The 20,058-nt window shown below is 43.2% G+C and overlaps 1 protein-coding gene across 1 annotated transcript in view; it reads right to left on the bottom strand.

Moving 5' to 3' along the window:
- Positions 1-12,745: 12,745 nt before the first annotated feature.
- The window catches only part of LOC137025275 (tripartite motif-containing protein 29-like), a 263,844-nt gene continuing 256,531 nt past the window's right edge, over positions 12,746-20,058 (bottom strand). Inside the window, exon 10 of the mRNA XM_067393291.1 lies at positions 12,746-13,132. Coding sequence (XP_067249392.1) covers positions 12,919-13,132 — 214 coding nt within the window. The 3' untranslated portion in view covers positions 12,746-12,918. The remainder of the gene's footprint in view (positions 13,133-20,058) is intronic.

Raw genomic sequence — 20,058 nt, 5'->3', positions numbered from 1 at the left:
CTGCTTTAAAAGGTTAACTGTTCATTTACTGTAAATGACCCATACAGAGTTAAAGGGATTCACCCAAAAATGAAATTTCATTCCAAACCTGCAAGCATTTATTTGAAAAAATAAAAAATAAAAATCAGATTATGGATCTGGAACAACATGAGGTTGAGTAAATAATGACAGAATTTTCATTTTGAGATTGTGTACTGGTTTATTTATCTCCACAACCTGTCAATAAGACAGATTTCTGTGCTAAAATACAAGGGGGTACAACTATTTAGTGAATTCACCCCAGAGTTTAAAACATACCACACAGAGACCCAAATTCAACTGTCATCCACATTGCACTTAATGGCATTTCTTCTTGATCGAATAAACCAACAATGTAAATAAATAAATACATAATTCAGAATATTGTCACATCACTTATAATCACAGATCTGATTAAATTGTTTTGTTTTTTTTATGTATATTGCATATAAACATTATTAATAGACAGGGGCGTGTCTAGAGCATTTTCAATGGGGGGGCCTTAGAGTCCAAATCTATGGCACACTATTAAAAAACTGTTAAGCTGTATATGTTACCTTCTGCTTGATCTAACCTCTAGCTTAATTCTGTTGGTGTAACCTAATATGGTGAATTGCTCTAAATTGGGACACCTAAGTTCTAGTGTTTGTAGTTCCCCATAAATACATGAATGCCAGTGAAACTATGGGTTAACCAAAGTGTCATGTGATCAAAATTACATGACCTCTCAAATGTCCAGTAATATATGAGGGTGGAGCAATAATCAAACAGGAAGCAAATGTCCGAAGCAAAAGACCAGCCAAATGTCAGTGACAGAGTTTTGACAAACTTAATAATAATAACTTTATTTTATAAAGCGCCTTTTAAAGGATTAGTTCACTTTCAAATTAAATTTTCCTGATAATTTACTCACCCCCATGTCATCCAAGATGTTCATGTCTTTCTTTCTTCAGTCGAAAAGAAATTAAGGTTTTTGATGAAAACATTTCAGGATTATTCTCCTTATAGTGGACTTCAATGACCTCCAAACGGTTGAAGGTCAAAATTACAGATTCAGTGCAGCTTTAAACGATACCAGACGAGGAATAAGGGTCTTATGTAGCGAAATGACCAGTCATTTTCGTAAAAAATTTAAATGTATATGCTTTATATAAACAAATGTTCGCCTTATAAATGGTTTCACCAAAACCGCATTTCCGTATTCTCCAAAAAGCGTACGCTGTATGTCCTACACCTTCCCTATTCTACTTATGGAAAAAAAATGTAACTGGCGCTGCATTCGTTCCATAAGTAGAATAGGGAAGGCGTAGGACATACGCTAGATAAAACCCTTATTCCTCATCTGGTATCATTTAAAGCCCTTTGAAGCTGAACTGAAACTGTAATTTTGACCTTCAACCGTTCGGAGGCCATTGAAGTCCACTGTAAGGAGAATATTCCTGGAATGTTTTCATCAAAAACCTTTATTTCTTTTTGACTGAAGAAAGAAAGACATCTTGGGTGACATGGGGGTGAGTAAATTATCAGGAAAATTTTATTTGAAAGTGAACTTTAATCCAGCTCCACTATTTGGCCTATCATTATCTTATGAATTATCAACAAGAAACGTGAACTAAGGTTGGGGAATGTTTGCTGGGATCAGTAGTTCACTCTCCATGCAGACTTAGGCCATAATGATACCATACCTCCACTCTCTGGCATTTTAAAAAGCCACACAACATCACTTTACTGGACTGGGCAGCGTTTCCCAAAAGCATCGTAAACTTAAGTTGATCGTAGCTCCATTGAAACCAATGGAGCTACGATCAACTTAGGCTTACGATGCTTTTGGGAAACGCTACCCTGAATAGTAGTTGAACTAGTACATGTGCATTTAATAGTAAGTTTATGATAAATCATGAGCTGAATTTAGTAAGTAGTTAACAGTGAATGAATTGTGTGCCCCTTCAGGTAAAGTCATGACAGAATGAGTTGAAAAAAAACAAAGTTAAAATTTATTCGTAGTCTTTTATTTTCATAATTAAACATATACATTCCTGTAAAGACACCCATAAAACACATTTACATGTAAAATAGGGTGTGTCCATAAGTTAATGTTAATCAAAACATAAACATTTAAACAAAAATACAGTTAATTACTGTACATAACTTCCTGAAAAATCCCAATGCAACATACATGCAAATATGTCTTTAATTATAAATACAGTTTAGCAAAGCAGTCAAAATTTTTACATTAAAATGGCAGTATTACTGCAGAAACATGAGAGCACCTGTAGTGTGCCACTAGTGAGCGTTTAGATCAAATTAAATTAGTGGTAGTTCTTAGATCTGTCTAATCACTAGTGGAAAATAGACTATGTAATCAATGGCTAAATAATCATGTGCCATTCCAATTATTTGTCACAAAGCTGAAGATTATGATATTAAAGTTTCAAGTATAACAGTATTAACTCACATGTTTAATTCAAAGTCAGAGTACTTCTTATTTATTCTTATGGAGCCTGATTTAGTTTACCCCTAAACTTGCAGTAACTCTCAAACATGCACTAAGATGTTTAGTCATATTTAAGGATAGCTCTTCATTGGTTAATGATTAGTTCATATCTTCATGTTCAGAATTTATCAGTTTTCTCAAAGTCAGTGTGTTCCTCTACTGGACGTTTTTGATTCTTGAATCAGCATGACACTTCCTGACCCAGAGTCGCTGTAAACCAGAAAGGAGTCAGTTTAGATAGATAGATAGATAGATAGATAGATAGATAGATAGATAGATAGATAGATAGATAGATAGATAGATAGATAGACAGACAGATAAACAGATATTGTACCTTCAGGTTTAAGGAGCTTCACGACATTCATGACTTTCTCCTGGTCTTATGAATCCATTGCAGGTAACTATTTTAGCATAGTTCTGGACAGATTCCTTGGGAACACGTGGTTAAGCGGGATCTGATCGATTTACATAGAAAAACCCAAATCTTTCTTCTAAACCTGCCCCCCATTCCACATTGTCCATTAGTGACCAGGCAGTGTAGCCACGGAGGTCCACACCATCCAGCAAACACGCTAAGGAATAAAATAAAAACAAACAATAATATTAAAAAGGCATGGATTTTTTTTTTTTATTTCACTGTAAAATGTAACTATATTATTGCCTAACAATTGACAAAAATTTGGAAATATAAGTATGTATAATTAATAGTTAATAAACTAATTTTCTAAATGAGACTATAAGACATGAAGATGTTAAGATATATTCACGAAAGGATAAGTTTACTTTCAAATAAAATTTTCCTGATAATTTACTCACCCCCATGTCATCCAATATGTACATGTCTTTCTTTCTTCAGTCAAAAAGAAATTAAGATTTTTGATGAAAACATTCCAGGATTGTTCTCCTTATAGTGGACTTCAATGACCTCCAAATGGTTGAAGGTCAAAATTACAGTTTCAGTGCAGCTTTAAAGGGCTTTAAATGATACCAAACTAGGAATAAGGGTCTTATTTAGCGAAACGATTGGTCATTTTCGAAAAAATAATGTAAATGTATATGCAATATAAATATATACAAATGATCGTATTTTTCATGTCCTACGCCTTCCCTATTTTACTTATGGAAAAAATGGAACTGGTGCTGCGTTCGTTCCGTAAGTAGAATAGGGAAGGCGTAGGACATACAGCGTGAGCTTTTTAAAGAATACAAAAGTGCGGTTTTGGCGGAGCCACTTTGAAGGTGATCATTTGTTTATATAAAGCATATACATATATGTTTTTTTCGAAAATAACCGATCATTTTGCTAGATAAAACTCTTATTCCTCGTCTGGTATTGTTTAAAGCCCTTTGAAGCTGCACTGAAACTGTAATTTTGACCTTCAACCGTTTGAAGGCCATTGAAGTCCACTATAAAGAGAATGATCCTGGAATGTTGGAATTCTTTTCGACTGAAGAAAGAAAGATTTTGGATGACATGGGGGTGAGTAAATTATCAGAAATTTTATTTGAAAGTGAACTAATCCTATAACACCATGGTTTGTGATAAAATCAAAAAATATAATTTGAGCTGAAACTTCACAGACACATTCTGGGGACACCTAAGACCTCCATTACATTTTGTAAAAATGGGCATAATAGGTCCCCTTTTCAAACAAATTGGAGCTGAAACAGAATGACTATACAGAATAAAACGTCTCAGGTTACGTATGTAACCATGGTTCCCTGAGAGCAGGGAACGAGACTCTGCGTTGAGGAACGCATTGGGGAACTGTCACGTGATGAGGTGTCGAAAGCACTATCCAGCTCTATCCAATTCCTATTGGCCGGCGACAGCCTATGACGTCATACGGCGCGACCCGGAAGTATAAAGGGAGCGCCTGGAGAGACAGTCTCTATCTTATCGTCTTGAGGGACTGTTCTGAAGGCAGGCTACCTGAAGCATGGCAAAGGAACGCAGAGTTTCGTTCCCTGTTCTCAGGGAACCATGGTTACATACGTAACCTGAGACGTTCCCTTTCGAAAGGGAACTCCACTCTGCGTTGAGGAACGCATTGGGGAACGATATACCCACGCCGCCATGCTGGAGGGGAGTGCCTGCCAAAATATGGCTGAGGCAAAGGCCTCAAAGCAGTTCTCAAACTGCCCAGCAACTCCCCCTCGGGTCACACCAGGCTGTCAGTGACAGCATTCCCTTTGGCCAACAGCCCAAGCTGAACTTCCCAAAGGCTTCTATCTTTCTCTTCTAGCAAATAGAGCCTAGAGAAAACGCTAAGGCGTATGGAACCCAATTTTCTTGTAGGAAAAGTGGTCCCTTTCACCCTCTGGAGTCTGAGGCTGATTTGGGGCTTGGAGAAGTTTTGACATGCCCTGACATTTGTGCTTTTTTCAGTTGTTCATAAACATATTAATGACAAAAGTGTCATTACACTGTATTCAGCACAAACTAGGCTACAATAATATGTGAGGAACATGTATGTACATGTTTGTGTTTTTGAAGGAATAACATTTATGCGTGGTTATTGAAAAAACAAAAAACTTAAGTCACTGAAATAAGGCCAAAAAAAAGGATAGTAAATCTGTGTTTACAATACTTTAGGGTATTGGAGGTTGTAGACTAGAGTTTTTGCTTCAAAATTATGTAAAAATTATGCTGCCTACTCCTTCATATAAAACAATATATTGATTTAGTTTTTGTAAGACACTTTTTGCCAAGAAACACAGTATGCGAGGAGGCGTGAATCACCACTGAAAATGGGGCATTCTCACCTGAGAAGACAAAAGAATTGGATAGTAATGAGCTGAAATGACTTGCATATTAATGAGGCATTTCAGTCAGGTAGGCTGTGAAAAAACCTTCTGTGATGTCTCAAGCTCATCATGATATATGAAACATACAGAAAAATATTATTACAATATAAAGTAATGGTTTTATATTATACTTTCAAATATAATGTATTTCTGCGATGCAAAGAGTCTGAATATAGGCTTTTAGTTTAAAAGCATGCACATTTGGAGAAATATTGGATTCTCATATGTTTATGTCAATTTTCTATACAGAGGAGTTATTTTTATTTAATATTCACTGTCATTACTATGAGCGCTGGTGTTTTCAATTCATCCTTGAAGTCGGAGGGCGCTCTGTGCATTTTTAATCTACAAATTCATCTAAAAGAAGAAGAGGCTATTCCATGAATGGAGTTTCCAATACATACTGCAGCCGGAGGGCGCTAAAGAAACGAAAACTCATCTAAACTTCATCTATAGAAGAAAAGAAAACAGGAAGTAACTGCATGTCTTCTAGAAATCGCTAACCATGTGTAACGAAATGTAGCGGTTATTAATCAATTTATGGATGAAATATGAATATAATAATTCATAAGGTTATGAATAAATTATGATTCATATATCGACCCAACGGGGAATTAAACATATATCGTGAATCAATTACAACGAATTATAATCAATTACATATATGATTAGTTCTGGTTTAATAATTATTTAGAGAAACTGTTCGTTTGTCCAGCAAACTAAGTCCCTCACAGAATATTATAAACAAAGTTATCTGGCCATGAAAACAACCTGCTATTATAACATCAAAGCATAAAACGATCGAAAAACGTTAAAGTGACTTGGGTTTTCAGCTGAAAGAACAAACAGAACAATCGAGCATGAATAACGTTTTAATATATGGAAACTACGAATACAGAGGTTATACATCTAAATATATATACAAGAAAATACACACCTATGTACAAGAATAGAAGTAGAGAAGGAAAGAGAGAAGGCAAGTAGCAAACTCACAACCAGTCCTAAGCCAGCACGGAAATCAGTTTCATCATCTAAGATTGAGAAACGGCAGTATACTTGCATTGGTTGCGTGTGTCGAATTTCAGGTTAGCGCTGGTGCAGTTCGTTGGCTTCCTCCGTTCAGCGGGAAGGTTTGAACTGAGGACGAGAGTGAGTTTCGCTGGAAGATGGCGATCCCGAAGCTGAGCGCAATGACAGCGCGTGGTCACCGGAGGGGTCCGGGAAAAACGTGCACGAGATGCTCGTGAGACAATCGGGAGAGAACACACAAGAAATTGTGCGTCTTTGCTTTTATGACAGATAAGCTGACACACCTCCTTGAGGTGGGGTAGCCAATAACATGGGTGCAAAGTTGGCGGGAAAGCTTTCCCATTGTTTGGCCTCACGACTTAATCCAATGATTTATGACTACCAGATCAGATCTCCACAAGGAGTGTGTTCTTCACAGTATCATTAAACACATAGAAAAATGCATTTGTCCGTTTGGTGACATGTCTCAATGAATAGCTCGAGTCCGGAGCTTTGAAACGAGATCAAACTCGATAGGTCAGAAAGGCATAGGAGAGAAGTTATGGTTTACAGACAAAATTATATAATTAAAATGCACACTAGCACAAATACACTCATTTAAACACTAGGAAACATGCATACGCCCTAAAATATATGAAATATATATTTCAGCATAGTGGTGCTATATATATATATATATATATATATATATATATATATATATATATATATATATATATATGCAGTTAAAAGTGTATGTTTGTGTGTTTCTGTATGTGTGTGTGTGTTTTTGTGTGTGCCAGTGTGTGTGGGTGCTGGAATGTGGATCTGGCCCGTAGTCCACATGAGGGGCCCCTTTGATGTCCTAAGAGCAAGGAAATTGGGCCTGCTGTGTTACCTCGGAGGGCCACAAAGGTGTCAAGTGGGCTCATCTTTAGTAGACAGTTCGGAGCCGATTTAGTGATTAAGAAACAAAGTTCATCAGGTTAAAAGCGTTCTGAAAACTCCAAATTTTATTGATTATCCTGATACGTGTGCATACGCTACAGATTCCCCCTTTCGGCCAACGAAGTTCCTGTGCGGACTTCGTTGGATGGTAGCCAAGTTCGATGGCACATGGATCCGGATGGTCACGCAGCAGGTGGTTCCTACTGGTCCTTGAGGGAGAGCAGATAAGCACCTGTCCATGGACTCTTGCATCCCTTTGATCCCTTGGGATAGGATGAAGGCCAGGCCCAGGGCGAGTGTGTACTTGATTGCCATGGAGAAGCGACGGACTGTGTTGGCAGCAGTCCAAGCTTGGGCTTTAGATGAGCTGGTCAGGACAGGCAGTGCTTGGAGGGCTGCATCGATGGGAGTGCTGTCACTTAGCTGGGACCTCCCTTTGTCAATCCTCGGTTCCAGTCCTGGATCTAAGGTGTGATGGTGATTCCTGGAGGAGGATGGGATTTCCAGTTCTGACTGGTCCTCTTTGCTTAAGAGACAGTACCCTGCCAGATGGCTGCGATGAAGGATGGAACCCAGGGGTACCTGGATCCACTTACTTGGATTGGGCAGGTTGACATGAGTGGCGGTGCTGTGCTGATTGTAGGTTAGGGTGGCAGCATGAGTGGGGGTGTGGATGAGCAGTTGATCACCCACAATCTCGGCTTGTGCTCTGCTGACTGGGGCGCGAGGCTTGGCCTCGGCAGGGCAGCGTGTGTTGCTGGTCATGGGCTGCAACCGGCCCATTCCTTCAGTGTGGTTTCTGAGGAAGAGCTGGTTTGGGCAGAAGTACTGAAAGTCTTTGGTGAAACTACACCTGCTAAAGTGGGGAGCCGGGCACAGCCGTGGGTTGCTGTTGTGGTAGGCTACCGCAACTGAGGTGTGTTTCTTGGCATGGGTGTTACGTTGCCGCCACCTGACACTGACCGTGTCTTTGGGTCTGCCAGTAGCAAAGTCCAGCACAGTTTGTGTAGGATACTGAGGAATCCTATTCATAGCCACTCTGTCCATAGGGAAGCTAATTTCTCGTAGCAGGTCTGTCAACAGAGCTATAACCAGCTGATTTTGGGCAAAGTCATTCTGGAGGACTGTAAACAGTTGCTTCCTTGAGTTCGCCGTTTGGATCAGCAGGAAACTGTCAGTGCGGAGAACCACCGCAATACCTTTCCAGGATTTGCAGGTGGTTTGCAGGGTTTGGCTCTGTGTTGCGAGTTGCTTTCTCAGTTGTAAGAATTGAAAATATCCAAAGATATTTTAAAATGAACAAAGACATTTGCTTTACTGTTTCACACCCCTCTCTCTTGCCACGGGCCATTTGGGAGGCACAAAGGTGATAGTGATCAAGGTCTGTAGGCCAAGATGTTTGTACATCGGGGGTCTACAAATGGTCACACCTTTAGTACAGTGGGGGAAAGTTTTAATCTTCTCATTGGTCAGTTTGAATGTCTCACATTTGAGTTTCAGTCACATGGTCAAGGAAGGGATAAAAGAGGATTTTAACTGTTGCTCTGGTCTCTTTTCTATGCTCTTCTTCCTTGGATCTCGGGCACTCCCTTGCCCTCTCTCTCTCTCTCTCTCTCTCTTTATTTCTCTTTCTCTCTCTCAGGTAACTTTTTACATACATGCTGTGTACAATTAATGGTATATGATTTTATCATCTCATACATCTATTTTGTAATTATTTTAAGTGTAGCCATAATCAGATATTGTCATTAAACCCTTTCTATTACAAATGATGTGCTAACTAGTTTTGATTTAGTAACATTAATGTGTTCCCTATTGCAATACAATTTTGTCACACTATAGCAATGCTCTCCCACATATTTTGCTATTATAACTGCGCTTATTTCCGTCGTTGGTATAAGTTGCAGTGGGTGGTAATAGACAAGAAATGTACAGTATTCTAACATCTTACTGATGAAGTTTCTTTAGTCGCTCGGCAAACCGTACAGCCTGAACCCCTGTAGGAGTTTCCACCCTTACAGATGGTGCCGAAACCCGGGATCCCTTGCAGTGAGTTTTCTGAAATCTACTTTGATCGGTCGTCAGAATGAGGACATTTTTTCACAGTTGAATTTGTGAATGGATTAAAGCTGACCATCTCACCAAGGAATGGGTAAGTCTGTTTTAATTGTTTAATGGTATGATATTCAGATCTCCTCAGGGATGGAAGGGAAAATTTCTGAAAAGAGTGACGTATTATTTGCTTTATGGAGCAAAAAAGTTGAGCCTATCTTTAATGGGAAATACATACCAAAAAATTTCAATTCAGATGATGACATTCTTGCATATTGGGACATAATTGGTAAACATCATAAGAAATCAAAACATGGTGAAATAATTGAGGCTTTAAACTACATGCGTTATAAACGGCTACATGAGTTAACAACATTTCTATTTTCAAGTATAGACGCTAAATGTAAAGAAGTGCATTCTAAAAATGCAGAGGTACAAAAGTGTGAGGCAAAGATTCAGGATCTTCAGTCACAGTTGGATAATTTATTAGCTGAGCAGTTAGTTCTGACTGAAAAGTGTAAAAAACACAAAGAGACCATTGCAGATCTCAAGGCTAAGCTAAATGCTCAAAAGTCTCCCAAAACTCTTAACAACGATGGGGCTAAAAAGCATGTTCACTTCTTAGATGAGGTGAATTGCTCTAATGAATCTGGAATGTTTTGTTCAGAGGCCACTGCTCAAGAAAGTTTGCCTATTTCAGTTCTTAAGGTGATGCAGCACCGTAATAGCGCAGAGTCATGTACCAGAACGCATGGTGTTCAAGCATTTGAGAGTCATGGAAATCCTCAAACTCCAGGAGAACACAGCAAACAACCCGGTGGCAAAGAGAACAGGTTTTGCAGTTCCTGTCAGAAAATAGGCCATACAGAGGACAAATGCTGGTCACTGGGTAGGGGTAGACCTCCACCTTATTTTCAGAAAAATAGGAAACCACATTCTAAGAGCAAATATCAGTGCTCATTTGCAGGAAAAACTCTAAGTGAGTTAACTGCATTGTTCATGCAAGGCCTCCAACTTTTAACTTCACTTGCTAGTGGATTAGCAGCCCAATAGCGATCATCCCTTTTGTATTTTCAAATCTGTAATTGTGCTAAACACATTGTGCGCATAGAACACATTAAAGTTGTTTGTGATACTATATGTACACATAGACTAGCTGAGTTTATTCTTTAAAACACATGATTGCTTTACTGTAAGTGTTGGATTAAACACTTAGGTTAAGGTTGTAGATGTTATTCATTCTAGGCCATGTATCTTGTGTTAATTGGAATAATAAGTGTAGTACTGAAATTGTGTAGCAATTTCAAGTTGCACATGCACTATGTTGAATTTATTTGCCTCCTAAATGGAAAACTCAGCTATTTTCCATATAGCTAGAGTAAAACCATGTACAGGAGCATAGAATTGCCATGTGGCTACAATGTGATTCACAGTTGCATTAACCATGAAAATGCTTTCCTCACAACAGGATTCAGTAACTCTGAACTTTGCACTTTATCATGCTCTCTAACAAAAACATTGGTGTTGAAGGTTTTTGAGCCGGATCAAACCTCATGCTCACATTCTCATGCTGGCTCCCTGTTATAACAGGACCAAATTTGCATCACAATTGTAAAACTCCCTCACCTTTGTTTGGAGCATGATTGAATTTACACATAGCCACAGCTAAATGCAGCCACATAGATTTGATCTTCACACAAAGTCAAATCTACATCTACATATGTCTCACAAAATGTTTGCATATAATGTTTTTGTTTTTAAGTCTTTAAGTCTAGACTGCACTATAACTGTGAATTTCATCCAGTTGTTGTTGTTGTTTTTTTTCTTTGGATTTAATAAATCACTTAGTTATTTGTCTCACCAAATTAAATATTAAAATGTTAGTATTTCTCATTCTACCTAAGCACAAAAGGTATATTATCATAAATGCATTTGAAACAATTCTGAAGCATATTTCATTTGTTTCTTTGTATTTTGTCCATTTGGCTTGTAACAATGTTTTTGGACATTTATTCAATTGAATCTCTGTATTGGTTACACTGAATAATTTGTTAATACTCTTCATGAAATGGGGTGTTTTAAACCAACATTTGTTGTTTTGTTATTATGCAATTTATTTCAATGTTTCCAGAAACAATGTAAGAGCTTGTAAGATCTTCTTTTATTCTCACCTTGACCACTTTATCAAGTACATCAATTTAAGGGCATATTGCCAGAGACAAATTTAATCTGACCACATCAAACCTCTGACCAATGAAAACTGCCATATGTATGCTTTTGCTGTTTGTTGTGCTATATGTTGTTTTAAATCACAGGATCCCTGCTGCCAAAGTTCAAATCCTGTGTCTTGTCTCAAAGGAGGGACAACTGAGTTCTACCATTATCAGTGCCTGGTTCTTGTGGAGGTGTTAAGTGTTCGATGGATGATTTGCATATCTATGAGTGGTGCAACACCATTTGATGGACCTTCTCATGCAGGACTGAAAGGAGAACAAAGACTGACCGACTGCTATTGCAACAAGTCTGGACAAGAAGTCTGAAGTTGACATCTACACACAACAGAAAGCATGTCTTCATGGATTGTGCCACCTTTTGACACATGAGTGTGGCCAACGGTGCCAAGGAGGGACTGTAAGAATTGAAAATATCCAAAGATATTTTAAAATGAACAAAGACATTTGCTTTACTGTTTCACACCCCTCTCTCTTGCCACGGGCCATTTGGGAGGCACAAAGGTGATAGTGATCAAGGTCTGTAGGCCAAGATGTTTGTACATCGGGGGTCTACAAATGGTCACACCTTTAGTACAGTGGGGGAAAGTTTTAATCTTCTCATTGGTCAGTTTGAATGTCTCACATTTGAGTTTCAGTCACATGGTCAAGGAAGGGATAAAAGAGGATTTTAACTGTTGCTCTGGTCTCTTTTCTATGCTCTTCTTCCTTGGATCTCGGGCACTCCCTTGCCCTCTCTCTCTCTCTCTCTCTCTCTCTCTCTCTCTTTATTTCTCTTTCTCTCTCTCAGGTAACTTTTTACATACATGCTGTGTACAATTAATGGTATATGATTTTATCATCTCATACATCTATTTTGTAATTATTTTAAGTGTGTGACGGCTGGTAAAAGAGGAGGAAGCAATTGCAGGCAATCAGAAGAAGTTTATTGAAATCAGAGTTCAGAATGTAGGCAATGGCAACGAAGGTCTACGGTGGCGTGAGAAGAGCTGGATGGTGAAGTCGCAGGTGAAGGTGAAGACGGTCAATGGATGAAACCAGGAACAGACCGGAACACTGACACGAAGACGACAACACGAATACAATCCAGCACATGAACACGGAAGACGGTAAACCAACTAGGCAGTGGAGACATGAATGAGGATCTGACAACAGATCCAGACAGACAGACAGAGAGATGAGTGAGTATATGTAGCTGAGTGGAGATGAGGATCAGCTGGAGCGAGACAATCAACACACAGGTGACAACAATCAACCAAACGAGCACATGGAGACTACGTGAGTACAACAACAACACAAAACATGACACGGAGGAAACAATGGATTTCCTACCGTGACAGTACCCCCTCCCCTAGGACGTCACCTGACGTTCCCAGCCTGCTTTACCTGTAGATTGTAATCATCAATAAGGCGGTGATCCAGTATGTCCCGAGCAGGAACCCACCTTCTCTCCTCCGGACCGTAACCTTCCCAATCCACCAAGTACTGAAATCCGCGTCCCCTCCGTCTAGAGTCCAGAATACGATTAACCAAATATGTGGTTTCCCCATTAACGATACGAGGCGGGGGGGGAACCGGGGCAGGCGGGTTAAGACGGGAAAAAATTACCGGTTTAATTCTGGACACATGGAACACGGGATGAACCCTCCTGTACGCCGGAGGAAGGCTAAGACGCACTGTTACCGGATTAATGATTTTGGTAACAGAAAACGGGCCAATAAATTTGGGAGCAAGCTTATTCGAAACGGAACGCATCTGAATATTCTGGGTAGAAAGCCACACTCTTTGACCGACGACGTAACGGGGAGGCTTCGACCGGTGGCGATCGGCCTTAGCCTTGGTGCGCGACCTAGCCTGGAGCAGAGCTCTGCGAGCTCTGGTCCAGGTGCGGTGACACCTCTGGACTAGTGCGTGTGCGGAGGGGACCGAAACCTCGGATTCCGTACTGACAAAATTAGGTGGTTGGTACCCTAAACTACACTTAAATGGAGACATGCCCGTAGATGACACTGGTAAAGAATTGTGTGCGTACTCCACAATTGAGAGTTGCTGACACCAGGACGAAGGATTATTGGAAGCCAAACATCGCAAAACCCTTTCGACATCCTGATTGGCTCGCTCGGTTTGACCATTGCTCTGGGGATGGAACCCGGAAGAAAGACTAACAGTCGCTCCTAACAATTTACAAAATTCTCGCCAAAATTTGGACACAAATTGGGGACCCCTGTCAGAAACCACGTCTGTCGGAAGGCCATGTATACGGAAGACGTGGTCAATGACAGCTACCGCTGTTTCCTTGGCTGATGGTAATTTGGGCAAGGGAATAAAATGAGTCGCCTTCGAGAACCGGTCCACTACGGTTAGAATCACCGTATTGCCCTTAGAGGGCGGGAGGGCGGTAATGAAATCTAGCGAAATGTGGGACCAGGGTCTCGAAGGGACAGACAGCGGTAAGAGTAACCCATCTGGAGGTCGATTGGAAGTCTTACCAATAGCGCAAACTGAACAAGCCAAGACGAAGTCGTGGACGTCACGAGCCATACCAGGCCACCAAAATGACTAGAAACCTAGTTCTACTAACCCCTGGGTGACAAGCAACACTGGAACAATGACCCCACTGGAGAACGTCTGACCGTAACCCCTCCGGCACAAACAATCGGTTCGGTGGGCAACGAGTCGGGGGCGTTACCCCTTCTAAGGCAGTCAACACCTTCGATTCGACCTCCCATCTGAGCGCGGAGATAATGATGGTCCCCGGTAAAATGGGCTCGGGAGTAGCAGTACGATCGGAACGCTCAAAAAGACGGGATAAAGCATCGGGTTTGATGTTTTTGGAACCCGGACGGTAAGAAAGTGTAAAATCGAAACGACCGAAAAACAATGCCCACCGAGCCTGCCTGGAGTTAAGTCTTTTGGCGGTTCTAATGTATTCGAGATTCTTATGGTCCGTCCATACAATGAAAGGTACACCCGACCCTTCAAGCCAGTGACGCCATTCCTCCAGTGCAAGTTTGACTGCCAACAACTCTCGATTGCCAATGTCATAATTAACCTCTGCAGGAGATAAACGGTGAGAATAATACGCGCAAGGATGCACCTTTCCGTCTGAGGATGCGCGTTGGGACAACACTGCTCCTACCCCCACCTCTGATGCGTCGACCTCCACTATGAATTGACGTGAGCGATCAGGGGTGACGAGAATGGGAGCTGAAACAAAGCAGCTTTTCAGTTTGGCAAACGCAGCCTCGGCTGCGCTTGACCACCTGAACGTCAAACTAGGGGAGGTCAAGGCGGTCAGAGGAGCGGCTAGTTGGCTGAAATTGCGAATGAAACGCCGGTAAAAATTGGCGAACCCCAGAAATCTCTGCAGGGCCTTGCGAGACTCTGGGGATGGCCAATCTACCACAGCCTTAACCTTCTCAGGATCCATGCGAACACCCTCAGTCGAAATGATGTGTCCTAGAAAGGAAACAGACTGTGCATGAAAAACGCATTTCTCCGCCTTGACAAACAATCCATTCTCTAGCAACCGCAGAAGCACTCGTCGTACGTGTTGCACGTGTTCCTGGAGAGACGAAGAAAAAATCAATATGTCATCCAGGTAAACATATATGAACAGATCGACCATGTCTCGCAACACGTCATTGACGAGTGCTTGGAAGACTGCCGGCGAGTTCGTTAGCCCGAAAGGCATCACGCAGTACTCAAAATGGCCTCTAGGGGTGTTAAAGGCAGTCTTCCACTCATCCCCCTCCCTGATACGGACCAAATGATAAGCATTACGTAAGTCCAATTTAGTGAAAACGGACGCTCCCTGCAACCTCTCAAAAGCTGAAGACATAAGCGGCAAAGGATAGGTATTCTTTACCGTTATGTTGTTCAGCCCTCGGTAGTCAATGCAAGGTCGCAAGGATCCGTCCTTCTTTCCCACAAAAAAGAACCCCGCCCCCGCTGGAGAAGAAGAAGGGCGGATGAACCCCGTTGCTAGAGAACTAGATATATATTTCTCCATGGCCGCCGTCTCTGGAATAGACAAAGAATATAACTTGCCCTTAGGCGGAGAAGTTCCTGGCAATAACTCTATCGCACAGTCATAGGGACGATGAGGAGGAAGAGAATCAGCCCGAGACTTACTGAACACCTCCTTCAGGTCGTGGTACTCCGCGGGCACGTTAGCCAAATCCACTGCTTCCCCCTGAAACACAGACTCAGAAACATTAACACCAGCAGACAAAAGACAAGACAAATGACACTCCTCGCTCCAGCTAACCACCGATCCGAGGCGCCAATCGATCCTGGGGTTGTGTTTCTGGAGCCAGGTGTGACCTAGAACAATGGGGGATTGAGGTGAGTCCGTGATGTAAAATGAAATCTCCTCCGTATGGTTGCCAGATGTGATGAGAGAAACCGGTACAGTGGTCTGTGTGATGACTGGCAGTCTGTGTCCGTTGAGTGCAAAAGGTGCAATGGGGTGTTTGAGGGAGGTGAGAGGAATGTTGAGTTTAGTAGCCAACTTACAGTCCATAAAACTACCCTCTGCCCCAGAATCCAACAAAGCGTGATGATCAAGTGCGTGGGTGGACCACCGTAGACTCACCGGAAGGAGTGTCGATGTAGATGAGGTCTTCCTGGCAGAGATCCCACCCGATAGTAGCCTCCGTTTTACTATCGGGCTTGGTCTTTTACCGGACAGCGCTGGATGTGATGTTCTTGGCTGCCGCAGTATAAACATAGTCCCAGGGATCTCCGCCTGATCCTCTCCTCCCGGGAGAGCCGAGCTCGCCCCACCTGCATGGGTTCAAGATCTCCCGGTGGGCTGACCGCAACCTCTGAGCGCTGACGCTGAGCCTCCGGTCTGGTCGCGAGAACTGCTCTCCCCCTCCGTCTGGCGGCTTGGTCGAGTCGGTTGTCTACTCTGATGGTGAGGTCGATCAGGCCATTGAGAGAAGTGGGGAGCTCGACGGCGCGGATCTCCTGTTGGATGCGGTCAGCCAACCCATGCAGGAAGTGATCCCACTGCGCCTCTTCGTTCCACTTACACTCCGCCGCCAGGGTGCGGAACTCAATAGAATAGTCGGCTACGGACCTGTCTTCCTGACGTAGGTCCGTGAGAAGTCTAGCCGCCTCCCTCCCGGCGACGGAGCGGTCGAAGACCCGTCTCATCTCCTCCGAAAGGGCGTGGAACGAGGCACAGCAGCTGTCTTGGTTCTCCCACACCGCCGTCCCCCAGAGGGCAGCCCTCCCCGTCAGTAGTGACAAGACGAATGCCACCTTCATTTCCTCGGTGTGAAACGTGCGGGGCTGCAGGGCGAAGTGCAGAGAACAATGAGACAGAAATGATCGACAAAACTTTGGCTCACCCGCATATTTCTCAGGGATGGGGAGGCGTGGTTCGGACTGGGAAATCCCTCCGGAGACGATCGGCGGTGTGGGTGGCGTGGGAGGCGCAGCGGGTGGCGGTTGTTGTTGTCGCTGAGCCTGGAGAGCGAGCTTGGACACCTTCGTCACCATTGCTTGGAAAGCTCGACCCATCTCATCTATCGCCTTGTCTTGGTGATCCATGCGATCAACGGCTCTCTGCAAAAACTCCTCTAGATGAGATGGGGAGCGATCGCCTGCTGCTTCCATGATGGTCAGATCCTACTGTGACGGCTGGTAAAAGAGGAGGAAGCAATTGCAGGCAATCAGAAGAAGTTTATTGAAATCAGAGTCCAGAATGTAGGCAATGGCAACGAAGGTCTACGGTGGCGTGAGAAGAGCTGGATGGTGAAGTCGCAGGTGAAGGTGAAGACGGTCAATGGATGAAACCAGGAACAGACCGGAACACTGACACGAAGACGACAACACGAATACAATCCAGCACATGAACACGGAAGACGGTAAACCAACTAGGCAGTGGAGACATGAATGAGGATCTGACAACAGACAGAGAGATGAGTGAGTATATGTAGCTGAGAGGAGATGAGGATCAGCTGGAGCGAGACAATCAACACACAGGTGACAACAATCAACCAAACGAGCACATGGAGACTACGTGAGTACAACAACAACACAAAACATGACACGGAGGAAACAATGGATTTCCTACCGTGACAAAGTGTAGCCATAATCAGATATTGTCATTAAACCCTTTCTATTACAAATGATGTGCTAACTAGTTTTGATTTAGTAACATTAATGTGTTCCCTATTGCAATACAATTTTGTCACACTATAGCAATGCTCTCCCACATATTTTGCTATTATAACTGCGCTTATTTCCGTCGTTGGTATAAGTTGCAGTGGGTGGTAATAGACAAGAAATGTACAGTATTCTAACATCTTACTGATGAAGTTTCTTTAGTCGCTCGGCAAACCTTACAGCCTGAACCCCTGTAGGAGTTCCACCCTTACACAGTTGTAGGCGGAGCTTGTTGTGATGCTGATGAGGGGAGCAGGCTGTGATGAGACTCAAGTCTCCTGGTTGGTACAGATGCAACGGCAGTGGCACCTGCCGTGCCATCAGTAGTTCTGTGGGGAACACCTGAGTTGACTCCTGTACGGTGTCTGTGATGGCCATGAGCATCAGAGGAGGTTTTACCGTCCAGTCTTTCTGGTCGACTGACCGTGGAAATGTGATTCCTCGGTTTTGCAGTGAAGCTCGGTGCTTTGCGTTTGCAGTCTGGACATGATGGTAAACTTGACATCCTCTGGCGTGCTCTGCCACATCTTGCTGCATGCTGGGCCAGTGCGCCACTTGTTTTAATGTCTCGTCCGTAGTTCTGGTGCCATGGTGTTTGGCACATGGTGTGTCGTGGGTGTATATCAGTTCACCCCCCTTTTGGCCCTGTGGCAGTACAAGCTTTGGCGCTGTGAAGACATCAGGGACATATTTTAGAAAGTTCACTCCCACACGCAGCATGTGGTCGGTCAAGGGACCAGGTGCCGTGAACGGGAGGTTGGAGGGGTATGAGTGGTGGTACACGACATTTTGCATGGAAGTGTTGGCAAGTTTGGTTGTCAGTGGCAGTGGCAGTGAGGCGGGAAATGTTGCAGGAACAGTCCGCTGGCTGCGGGTTGTTGTTGCCACACTAAGGGTGGGTGAATGGGGTGGGTGTGACCATAGCTTGTCATGCAGGGTGCCAGTCTTGGCAAGGGCATTAATTTGGTCGTTCCCGCCTTTGTCACGCCCTGGTTGCTTTAAGCATCTTTTCACCTTTTCCCAGTAAACGATCATGTCGTGTGCTTGGGTGAGGTGATCATGTGTCTGGAACATGTGTTGATGTTTCACCTGCTTGTTGCATTCAGTCTTGAGACCAGTTTGTTTCCAGCCCAGAAGATGGCATGTGAAACAAGGTCTGGCAAAGTGTGAGTCTGTGCACATGAGTTCTCTGATATGGACAGAGGAGACTTGAAGGGTTTTGAGGGTCGCTGCTGCTTCACTATACTGACATGACTGGGGACCCCACCTGCTGTTCTGTGGTTGGCAGGGTTGGTTGTTTAACCATCGTGCCCCTGCACTTGCCTGTAAGATGCCCTCATGGTTGTAGGAACGTCCATCGACGTAGGCCGTGGGCATTCCTTGGCACGCATTCTCTTTGAGGTATCTGTGACAGGCTGGTCGGTGTTGTTGGGGTACCAGTATCTCAAGTGTCAACGCTGGTGTGCCATTATAGCAGTTTTGGCAGGCAGCTGAATTTCCGCTCTGTGCAGACTTGTGCTTTCTGGCACGTTGTGGCAGTGGCACCTTCTGGTTCAGCCTCCTGAAGTCGCTGGTGGGTCGCCACTTGCTGTCTGGTTTGACAATGGACCAGGTAGGGACTGAATAGGTGCTGTTGCATGGGCAGATAACACCTTTTCCTTCTGTTGAATGAACAACCTCCTGTACTGGTTCATGTGGGGCGATGTGACCTTCGTACTGCCTGATTAAGGTGGGAGGAGCATTTGGGTGTGTTGCGCTTTGCACTGTGTGAAGTTTAGCGAGAACCCAGCATAAAAGGTCTTTGTCAAATGTCACTTTGAATTTGTGCAAGACGTTTCTGAGTCTTTGACAGTCTGCATCATTCTTTACCGCACTTGCATCTTTCTGGATCTGTTGGCCTTTAGGCTCAAACCTTGGGAAGGGCTCCTCTGTTGTGGTGTTAGCTGTCAGGTTGGCTGTCAGAGGTGCAGCGCTTTCCTGAGTTTCACAGGCAGGCTGGTTAGCGACTGTGGGTACTGCAAGGTGTTTGTCCTCCATCAGCTCCGTTCTGTGCACCTGTTCTGTGGGTACCAGTTTGATGGAAGTGATGGAGATGCTCTTGAAGGATGCTGTGAAACTTGTGTTGCTTAAGCTTCCTTCTGGGACCATGGCAGCTGGTATTAAGTTAATGACTGTTAACTTGCGTTCAAAGTCATAGGGGCCGTGGTCCATTATCCATTCTAGATGGTGGGCTTTGGGAATGCTGATGTCTGTGACCATGCATTCGTTGAGCCAGCTGTGAACTACGTAGGGTGACACTTCAGTTAGCGGTGTGGCTTT

Source organism: Chanodichthys erythropterus, chromosome 8 (assembly GCF_024489055.1).
Source record: "Chanodichthys erythropterus isolate Z2021 chromosome 8, ASM2448905v1, whole genome shotgun sequence".
NCBI classification, from domain to species: domain Eukaryota; kingdom Metazoa; phylum Chordata; class Actinopteri; order Cypriniformes; family Xenocyprididae; genus Chanodichthys; species Chanodichthys erythropterus.
This window is presented reverse-complemented; position numbering and strand designations above follow the sequence as displayed.